Below are 11,377 nucleotides of genomic sequence, written 5' to 3'. Positions count from 1 at the left end.
GGGACAGGCGCCGGACGACCGGGACCAGACCCGGGTCCCTCCTCAGCAGTCCGCTCTCTCCCCGGCAGTCTGCCAAGGGCTTTTAAATGCTGTCATTTGGTCCATTGTGAATGGCCGCTGGGCAAGAGTGCCTTCATGCTGACAGGGTAACCAGGCATCTATACTGGAGACAATGCCTGTTTCTGTGACCATTCTGTCACCAAATCTAAGAAAGAGAAAAATGTCCAAGAAGGCACTTGAAAGGTGGGCAAGGCGCTTGTCTTGGATCTGTGTTTGGAATACCATGGCTGTGGAGAGAGGGAGGCGAGAGGGTAGTTCAGTGGGGGAGAAGACTTAGCATGTCTGTCCATCCTCCCATCCCACGGAACAGGGCTTATGCTGGAACACAGCCGTGGGTTCTCCACAATCTGGGCAAGTAGGAGGGTCATTTGATTATGCGCGTGTATAGTTTAAGATATATCTGTGTAATGTGTGTGAAATTTTAACAGCTACTTGTGCACTTGGAGCTTCCTCTCAGAAGCAACTATCCTCCTTTTATCCTTCCCTCCCTTCTTCCCTTCCTCCCTTGCTTTCTTTGTCTCTGTCCCTCTGTCACTCTGTTTCTTTCTTCCCCCATCTCTCTGTCTCCATCTCCCTTCCCTTCCCCCTCTCCCTCCCCCTACCCTCTCTCTCCCTGTGTGATGGTGTGTGTGTGTGTGTGTGTGTGTGTGTGTGTGTGTGTGTGTGACAGAGATAGACAGAGACAGGCAGAGAGAAAGAGAGAAGGGGGGGGGGAAGTTTTCATGCTGTTTTCCCAAAATCTTCTCTATGGCTTTAGAAAAATGCTTCAGGCCTAGTTCAGTCATTGTCTAATAGTGAATCTTGGCTTTTGTACACAGAATAAAGAATGAAAGATAACTTCAGGAAAAAGCAATTATTTTACTGGTTGCACTTAGGGTTGTCAAACTGGTAGTGTCTGAAACTGCTGTTGACCACTAAATGGATCTGAGTGTGCCTTATTTAAGATGGGCTCCTGAGTATTCCATATTACACACCAAAGTCTTCTTAGTATGAGCTTTCAGTGAGACATTTAATGTACTTTTCAAAAGAAATATGAATAAGATCCCAGAGCAGTTATATTAGGATTAAGGGGCACTTTTCTTACAACCACTTACCAGTGATTTCTTACCAACCACTTGACTCTTATGTGATTAAAAAAAAAATTTTTTTTTTAGAAACTGAAACAAAACAGATAAACGGAAGTTTCTCGGAGTTCTTCCTCTAAGATGTTTGACTCTGAGTTACTATGGAAACAGAGACGTGGTAACCCACAGCACTGGGCTTCTGGGGAAAGGAACACAGGGTCATGTTTCCACAGCACCGGGCTTCTGGGGAAAGGAACACAGGGTCATGTTTCCCTGCCAGTCACAAGAACTCAGTGACACAAAACAGAATGATCAGAGAGCGTGTGGGCCCAGAAGGGAAAAATAACATTTGTGACTTTCATGTTATAACATGCTGTTTCTAAAGTGACCAAAACGTGTGTGTGCTGTGGCTGGTAATAGCGAAAGGTACAGTTTCATATCATATCTTTTTCTTGAAGTCTTATGGTTCCTTGCAGCCTTGCTTGCTCCAGTCTCTGGAATATGGGTTATTTAAGTTTTACACATGCTCCTTGAAAGTTGAGAAAATTGAAAGTTGAGAAAATTTCCTGTAGGAGGACCAGCAGTCTCAATTAATCTGGACCCCTGAGATCTCTCAAACACTGAACCACCAACCAGGCAGTATACACCAGCTGATATGAGGCCCCCAACACATATACAGCAGAGGACTGCCAGGTCTGTGTTCATGCAGAGATGATGATGCAGAGACTGGAGGCCCCAGGGAGTTTAGAGGTCAGGTGCAGTAGGGTTTGGGGACATCCACGTGGAGACAGGGGTTTGGGGAGAAGGTATGGGATGTGGAACAGTCAGAGGGTAGACGGAGTGGGGCTAATAAAATATGGAATGTAAAAAAAAAAATTAATTAATTAAAAAAAAAAAAAGAGTTCAGAGTCAAAACCAAGTGCTGATCACCTATGTCAAGCTTTGAAGGAAGAGGAAGTGGTCGTTCGTCTTACGAAATGGGGCAAACCCCAGAGTTCATTGCTTCAGGTTTTTCTCCTTTGTAGAGCTTCCTGTTTTGGGTTTTATCTTAACCGCCTCTGACATGAAGTGAGAAAACCATCATGAGATGTCCCTCTGAGATAGGACTGAAGCGTTTCTGTTTCACTTCATCTCTTCCTCACCAGCCTTTTGCTGTCTGCATCACAAACCCGGGTGGTGCTCATGTAAGATACGGCAAGACCACATCCGCAGACCCTTACAGCTCAGCATGGCTCAGCTTTCCAGAGAGGACAGCCATCCTGGAGAGCTTGATCTACAGTGGTGCTCCTGCAAGCCTGCAGTGCATGCCAGCCTGCTGCTGCAACTCAAGTCTTTGTGGGGTCTTTTCCCATGACAGCATTTAAAAATGTATGCCTGTGACTCTTCTGTCTTGCTGCCCATTTATGAGCCACCTGAAGCCACATTGTTGTCTTCCTCATTTGGCCACCGTGGTGTCTGGTTTCTGCCCATGACACCGTGCTGTCTCCAAGTCACCAAATTCATGTTCTTTCCAAGCCGTGACTCCAGGATAAGGTAGCTGTGAGTGCAGCAGCTCTCCATTATCTGTGGACGAAAGTCCAGGTTCAGGCAGTTAGTGCCGTCACAGTCTCACCTACCTTTGTAAGAAGAGTGCCTGTCGTAGTTACTTTTCTATGGATTGTCATGACAGAATACCAAGGTAACTTATGGAAGAAAGAGTCCAACTTTCATATGCCCATGAGACTCTCGTCACCATCAAAGTCATCGAAATATCTGTTACATCCAAAGATACTTTCTTCCTCTTTTACTATTGTGTCATTGAGTTTAATAATACTTATAATTCCAGCACTTGTGAACCAGAGGCAGCCAGATCCCTGTGAATTTTGAACCAGCCAGGGATACACAGAGAGACACTGCCTCAAAAATAAACACCAGGATTTATTTAAGTAATTTTAAGTAGACTTAAGTCGACTTAGTACTAGTAGACTCATAGTTAACAGACTAACACAGTTCTGAGAGCTTTTTTTTTTTCTGGAATAACTTCAACTTTATAACTTTAGTCATCACTCCAAATTCCCCACAATCCCTCAGACCAAATATCTGACTCTGTTTCTGTGAGTATGTGAGACTACAGTAGCTCCATCCCTCTGTCAAGTTTATTTTACTTAGAATAAAGAACTCTGGGTCTATCTATAACATCACTCTGGTGGTTTGAATGAAAATGACTCCCAAAGAGAGTGGCCCTATTAGGAGGTGTAGCCTTGTTGGAGTAGGTGTGGCCTTATTGTTGAGGAAGTGTGTCACTGGGGGTGGGTTTTGAGGTTTCAGATGCTCAAGCTAGAGAGAGTTCCTTCCTCTCTTCCTGCTGTCTGCTGATCTGGACACAGAACTCTCAGCTCTCCCTCCAGCATCATGTCGACCTGCAGGCTGCCCTGCTTTCTGCCATGATGATAATGGACTAAGCCTGTGAACCCGTAGGCGGGCTCCAATTAAATGCTTTCTTTTATAAGATTTGCCATGGTCATAGTGTCCGTGTCTCCTCACAACAGCAGGAAAGTCTACTAAGACAATCTCACACTTTTTAATGACTGCTTCTATTTCTTTAGGGGCTATGATGCTGTTTAAATAGTTTACCTGATCTTGATTTAACTTAAGTGGCGTCTGTCTAGAGAGTTGTCCATTTTGTTAAAAATTTTCCAATTTTGTGGAGTACAAGCTTTTGAAGTGAGACCTAATGATTCTCTTTCAATTCCCTCAGAGTCAGTTGTTACATCTCCCTTTTCATTACTGAGTTGCCCAATTTCCATGAGTTTGTAGGCTTTTCAGTATTTCTGTTGTTGTTGAAGTTCAGCTTCAATCCATGGTGGTCTGATAAGACACAAGGTATTATTTCAATTTTCTTGTATCTGTTGAGGCTTTCTTTGTGACTGACTATATCGCCAATTTTAGAGAAGGATCCATGAGAAGAAGGCTTACTCTTTTGTGTTTGGGCGGAATATTCTATAGCTGTCTGTTAGGCCCATTTGATTCATAATGTTTGTTAGTTTCATTATTTCTCTGTTTAGTTTTTGCCTGGATGTCCTGTCAGTTGAAAGTGAGGTGTTGAAGTCTTCCACTATTAATTTGTTGGGTTCAATGTGCAATTTAAGTTTTAGCAATGTTTCTTTTACAAATATGGGTCCCCTTGTGTTTGGGGCATAAATGTTCAGAATTTAGATATTATCTTGGTAGATTTTTCCTTTGATGAATATTAAGTGTCCTTGCCCATCTCTTTTGATTTATTCTGGCTGAAAGTCTATTTTATCAGATATTAGAATGGCTATTCCAGCTTGCTTCTGGGTCTGTTTGCTTAGAAAACTTTTTTCCAGCCCTTTACTCTGAGGTAATGGCTATCTTTATTGTTCAGGTGTATTACTTGTATGCAGCGGAATGGTGGGTCCTGATTTCACATCTATTCTGTTAGCCCGTGTCTCTTTTGGGAGGTGGGGAGGATTGAGTCCACTGATGTTGAAAAATATTAATGACCAGTGATTGTTATTTCCTGTCATTTTGATGTTAGTAGTGGTGTGTGTGTGTGGGTGTGTGTGTGTGCGCGCGCGCGCATTTCCTTGGTTTTGCTGGTATGGAATTCCTTATTTCCTGTGTTTTCTTAGATGTAGTTATCCTTCTTGGATTGGAGTTTTCCTTCTAGTATTTTCTGGAGGGTTGGATTTGTAAATAGATATTGTTTGAATTTGAATTTTTCTTGAAATATCTTGTTTTCTCCATCTATGGTGCTTGAGAGTTTTGCTGGGTGATTGAGAGTTTTGTCTAGGTAGGCAGCTGTAGTTTTTTAGAGGTTGCAAGACATCTGTCCAGGCCCTTTCTAGCTTTTAGAGTCTCTGTTGAGAAGTCAGGTGTAATTCTGATAGGTCTGCCTTTGTGTGTTACCTGGCCTTCCCCCTTGCTGCTTTCTAACATCTTTCTTTGTTCTGTAGACTTTGTGTTTTGATCATTTTACGACAGGAGGGTTTTCTTTCTAGTCCAGTCCAGTTGGTGTTCTATAAGCTTCTGTATATTTATAGGCATCTCTTTCTTTAGGTTGGGAAGGTTTTCCTCTATGATTTTGTGGAGAATGTTTTCTGGTCCTTGGAGCTTGGACTTTTCGCCTCCCTCTATTCGTATTATTCTGAGGTTAGATCTTTTCATCGTATCCCAGATTTCCTGGATGTTTTGTATCAGGAATTTTCTAGCTTTAAGATTTTCTTTGAAGTACCAATATCTTCTATGCCAGAGAGTCTCTCTTCCATCTCCTATATTCTGTTGATGATGTTTCTCTTCCCTAGGTTTTCCTCTCCAGGATTCCCTCAGTTTGTATTTTCTTGATTGCATCTATTTCTACTTTCAGGTCTTGCAGTTTTATTTCCTTCGCCCGTTTAACTGTATTTTCCTGTATTTCTTTAAGGGATTTACTCATTTCCTCCTTAAAAGCCTCTATCATCTTTATAAGATTGGATTTAATGTCATTTGCTTATGTTTTGGTTGTGTTAGGATATCCAGGGCTTGCTGTAGTGGGGTAGCTATGCTTTGGAGGTGTCAGATTACCCTGGCTTTTGTTGATTGTGCTCTTTCAAGGGCCTTTAGTCATCTGAATGGTTTTGGTCCCTGGATGCTCTTGTTGTAGTAGATATTGGGAGGGGGGTGAACTTTGATGGTCTTGGCATGACAGGCCTCTGATGGGTATGGTATCTTGAGCAGTATGGTTCCAGACCTGGAGATCTGTATGGTTCAAGAGCCTCAAATATGATAAAGCTGGGCAGAGAGGTGGTAGGAGAATGGAGGTCTCTCAGGGCTAGCAGGCTGCTCAAGGCACCTTGGCTTAGCCCAGAGGTCTCCGAGAGCAGGGAAGATAGGTGGGGGAAGGAAAGCTTACTAGTATGGTTCAAGAGTCTGATGGAGGTGGAGAAGAGGTGGTGAGAGAATGGAGGTCCCCCTGGGATAGCTTAAAAATGTAAAGAATGGGGTAACCATTAAGCTTAACAAAAACTGCTCTACAAAAGAGGTTCGTTGGCTCTAGATGTTATATTTTGAAATGATATTTTAGAAATTTACCCTGATATTGTCAATCCTTTTCTCACAATTAAACATTGCCAAAATGTATTTGTAATTTTACTTCCCAAGAGCAGCTGACATTATTTTCAATTATGTCAATTAAAAATAAAATTGCAAAAGTATAGATTTTGTTAGCCTAATTAGTGATTTTATGGAAAAAAAATAAGTCAGAATAATCTTATTTTTTGACCAGGCAAGAGGTCACTGTACTATTGTTTATTTTATTATATAAAATTATTATAAAATATTTTCTTATAATTTATGTTGTTTGGATTTATTTTTCATGTGTCACAATTTATTATATTTCATGATCAATAAAATATTTTATAAGGGGTAGATTTTACATGTTGGTATTTTCATAGTAATTGTTTTCTTGCTTTTTAAGCAAAAGGCCCCCACACAAATCCTTTTTGTGGATTAGGTAGCTACACAGGGAGCCTGCTGGTATGATCTGGCAGAGGGAGCTGTTCCAAGCTGGTGATAGAAATCAGGGAGGGGTTGCCGTGTTGCTCCTCTAGAACTTTTACTTAGACCAATTAATGTTCCAATTTGTTGAATAAATTATTGTTGCCTCATTGGTTCTGTATTAGTGTTTCACATCTGAATATCCCAGCAAATTATTTGCAGTCATAAAATGAGACGCATAGCTGAAATTGTTTTCTCTGTTGGCAAATATTCTTGGTACACATTCTAGTATGTGTATTACTTGGTGGGTGTTGTCCTATTTTCTATTACTTGGTAAGTGAAGATATGCTTGAATAATTGAATATGGAATTATTTTACTTTAGAACTGTGAAAAATGGAATACAATAGCAAGGATGCAGAAGAAGAAACCGATGATGAGGAGAAGGAGGAACTGGAGGAGGAGGAGGAGGAGGAGAAGGAACGAGAGGAGGAGGTAACATCAACCTCAGAAACAGACGAGGACAGGGAAGACCTCCCTTCTGTCATAGTGCCTACAATTAACATTCGGGAGGAGCGGCTCATCAATTTAGCTGAAACACCAGCTTTCCTCTGTCTGCATGAGGTATGATTCTCTTTGTATACTAATACTAGAGTGTCTTCATTAGGGTTTTACTGCTGTCAACAGATACCATGACCAAAGCAACTCTTTTAAGGACAGCATTTAATTGGGGCTGACTTACAGTTTTAGAGGTTCAGTCCATTATCATTAAGGTGGGAGCATGGCAGTGTGCAGGCAGTCATGGTGCAGGAAGAACTGAGAGTTCTACATCTTCATCTGAAGGCAGACAGGAGAAGACTGGCTTCTAGGCAGCTGGGTTGAGGTTCTTAAAGCCCACTCATACAGTGACACACTTCCCCCAATAAGGCCACACCTCCAAATATTGCCGCTTCCTGGGCCAAACATATTCAAAATACCACATAGAGTAAAGCCTAATCTTCACCCACTTAAAAATACAAAGTCTGCAGCATTGTCAAAGTTCTCAGTTGCATGCCTCCTGTAGGCCTCAGTCATATGAACAGGATGAAAATCTTACAAACAAATGTACTCAGCCTTCCTTCCTGACCTTTCCTTCTGGATCGATGCAGTGTGTAGGCTCCTTTATTATTATGTTTATTAACTTTTTTATTGACTCTCTGTGATTTCACATCATGTGCCCCAATCGCACTCATCTCCCTGTCCCTTTGTGTCTGTTCTCCCGCCTTGTAATCTCCCATACCCCAAACAAAACAAAACAAAAACAACAAACAAAGACACATCTTGTTGTGGAACAACAGAATACCCTTTGTCCTTATATCTTTACTTGGAATTGTATATAGCACGGAGTCATTGGTCTGGCTCCAGGCCTCTGGATCCTGCTATACTGTCAACACTGGGTTCTTACCAGGGCTCCTCTCAGATATCCTGTTGTTGCTCTGTGTCATGGAGATCCTGCAACTTTGGATCTGCAGGACCAGCCCCTTCATGCATTCCAGCAATCTGGCAGTTCATAGATGGGGCAGATGTTGGGGTGAGCCTCAGTGGTAGTTGAGTTGGTCAGCCACCAGCTCTCCTTCACCCATGCTACCAGGGTGAGCTCTCCAGCACTGCCCTTTAGTGTAAGACCACATACCAAAAGCACAGGCCTTAATTCTGACAGTTAATAAGCGAGATGTCAGGAAGCCAAGCAGAGGCTTCTCTGATGAGGGCTGAGCGATGACTTAACTACAGGTATAAGGGTAGGCCAGCAGGAGTTGGTCACTTGGTAAAAAGATGGTACTTTTAGGTGTCTCCTCTATTTACTAGCATTGCTTTCTTTTTGATATTAACAAATAACTGATATAGAGATTTTAGGGTTAGATTTTTCAAAAACCTCCTTTTAATAAGGGTCTCAAATGCTTCGCGCCCCCCCCCCCAGCCCACCATCCAAAGGTATGGGAGAAAAGATGGTAACTAGGACAAGGGATGGGGACCTGTTTAGAAGTAGTTCTTTGGGGCAATTCCAATCTCCGTTTGTCAGGATACCAACAGCCCAGTTCAGTAATCTCAGGATACCAAACGTGAATCAGCAATGGTGGTATGATCCAGCAGAAACCACAGGAGTCAGTGGGAGAGACTAGGACCAGCCGGGATGCCAGGAGAAGTTCTCTGCTATGCCTTTCTCAATGAAGTGAAGATCAGTGAAGGAGAAAGCAAAGAAAGATGCAAGACCAACAAAGTATTGCAGGGCCAGCTATGCAAGCGCCTCACTGTCCACGGAATCCATTTATGCTCTCACCAAATATCTCATGTCCTCTCAGGAGCCTTGCCTTAGGAAAACACCATGTGAGTCTGCAAGACATGATGTATCCAGAAACTTCCACATCAGGAGATACTAAAGACTATATATACATCTTATTCATCCTAAAATTTTTATCTATTTTTGACACCCATTGAGGATTCATACATACACCAGTCACTCTTATGCCAGTTGCTTCATCATGGTTTCTGCTGACATCATCCTTTCCACACCCGTGAGTATTTTTGCTGCTGCTATGCTGTATGATTGATGGAATCCAGGAAGTCTCACATCCTAGGCAAGCTTTCTCCTGTATCTCCAACTCAAACACACATTTTTGTTTCAGATAGGTCTCTTTGTTTTGCTCAAACTGGTTTCACACGCCCTGGATTAAAGTGACCCTTCTGCAGCAGTCTTCTGAGTGCTAGGACTACAGATCCACGTCACTGAGCCTAGTTCTTCAACAGTTGTAATAAGTGGCTTTCCATATATATAAAGAACCCTTACCACTTTCTGACTTACTTACTTGTCTATGTTCAACTTAATGGAGAAAGAATTTATTGAGATGCAGTAGTGGGGCAGGAACATGAGGCAGCTGGCCACATCATAGCCATAGCCAGGAGTCAGAGAGCAGCAAAGCAAATGCTTGTGTTCAGCCCACTTTTCCCTTTTCATGCAGTTTGGGATCATAGCACAGGGAATGACACCACACACAGTGTGTATGTGTATGTGCGTGTGTGTGTGTGTGTGTGTGTGTGTGCGCACGCTTCTCTTACCTAGTAGCATCCGGCATCCTGTCTCACAGATAATTCTATATTTTATCAAGTCACGAACTGAGATTAACTACCACAAGTATGTCAAGTCTGATCCAGTGGGGTTTAGGAGATGTAAACCTTTGTGTCAGCCATCTTACTGTCTTGCTATATAGTATCAGTATTAGCAACTTCACTGCCTAAGAATTATTCCTCAAACTTACAAAGTCCTGCAGGACAAATTATTGGCTGAAGATTACTTTATTTGTATAATAAGCACCACTAAGGAATCTGGCTACAGCTAAGTTGTAGGACACTAGCCCTGAACTTGTGAGACTATGGGTTCTTTGACTAATAAAAAAAAAGGGAATGCATATATATATGTATATATATATATATGCACATATATAGTGCATAATTGTTAGCTGTAGTTTTATTTCTCAATTCTTTTTTTATAATTTTTTAAAGATTTTTGGGGATTTAAAAACTTTTGTATTTAGTTTTCCTTCAGTTATTTAAATAGAAGCTATGTCTAAAGAATGGCAGATTTTTGGATCCCAGCTGAAAGGAAGCTCTCAGGACCAGCTGCCTAACATCTACACTTCCATCACACTGGAAATATAGAAACATCCACAGATGTACTGTTGCCAACGCTGGGCCTACCATTGGCCTGCAGTGCTGATCAGCAGAGCGCACAGGTTTTTCTGTCACCAGACACTGACTGAAGTGTGTGTTCAGTGCGGTGTTCAAGGTCCTCTGCAAGTTAGACCCAGACTGTTTTTCAATTTAATCATTTGCTTAGGCCTCAATGGCCTATTTATGTTGGGCCTCTCAGTGGAGACTTTCCGAATTCTAGAGGTGGTAAATTCAGAAGCCTGGGAAGTGACCATATATTAAAATATGTGATTGTAAGATCATTTCCCCAAATTCTACCTACTCACACTGCCACATAAAATCTGTGCCATTTCAAGTTAAACTTCAAATGATGTCCTCCTTCTGTAGACCATACTTTGTTCCCTGGCAAGGATCCTAACCTTCTGAACCTTTCTGAACTCCCACTTCTTCAGGACATTGCCTGAGCACTTAGCTTGTGGGAGTTTCTCTAGATTGCCAGCTCTGTAGAATTAAGAGATGGACATTACTTGGTACTTAGTCAATAACCAATATTTACTGAATATCTTCTCATAAGGCACTGCACAGAAAACTTAAAAGTTCCTCCCTGATATTATGACTACATAAAGCAGTAAGATCATCGAGGCAGGAACTATCCTGCTAATCAGGGTCAGTGTTCAAGATGGCGTTTGGGAGATGAGCCGTTTGGGTCCATCAGTGGACTATGAGCTAAGGTAGACAGATAGCTGTCTATCCACTTATCCACTGATATATAAGCATGAGGTCTGGTGCTCTACAAACTTTTCTTGTCCCATTGAAAAGGTGTCTGCTTAAAAATGTTTATGTATAATATATATAAAGTATAACTCATAAATATCAGTGTGCTGCTCCTTGAATCTTTATATGGTATACAACCAGCACACGCAGATCTGAATTTGTTAGTCTCCAAATTTTGCTTCCCTTCTGTATTAGTCAGGGTTCTCTAGAGTCACAGAACTTACAGATAGTCTCTATATAGTAAAGGAATTTATTGATGACTTACAGTCTGCAGTCCAAATCCCAACAATGGTTCAGTAGTAGCTGTCAATGGAAGTCCAAG

General features: G+C 41.8%; 1 protein-coding gene across 1 annotated transcript in view; it reads left to right on the top strand.

Moving 5' to 3' along the window:
• The window catches only part of Ccdc146 (coiled-coil domain containing 146), a 115,025-nt gene that overhangs the window by 8,026 nt on the left and 95,622 nt on the right, over window positions 1-11,377 (top strand). The window contains exon 2 of the mRNA XM_021191084.1: window positions 6,983-7,221. Within this exon, the coding sequence (XP_021046743.1) occupies window positions 6,994-7,221 (228 nt within the window). The 5' untranslated portion in view covers window positions 6,983-6,993. The remainder of the gene's footprint in view (window positions 1-6,982; window positions 7,222-11,377) is intronic.

Source organism: Mus pahari, chromosome 2 (genome assembly GCF_900095145.1).
Source record: "Mus pahari chromosome 2, PAHARI_EIJ_v1.1, whole genome shotgun sequence".
NCBI lineage: Eukaryota > Metazoa > Chordata > Mammalia > Rodentia > Muridae > Mus > Mus pahari.
The sequence above is the reverse complement of the archived record's forward strand: the minus strand, read 5'-3'. Positions and strand labels throughout refer to the sequence as shown.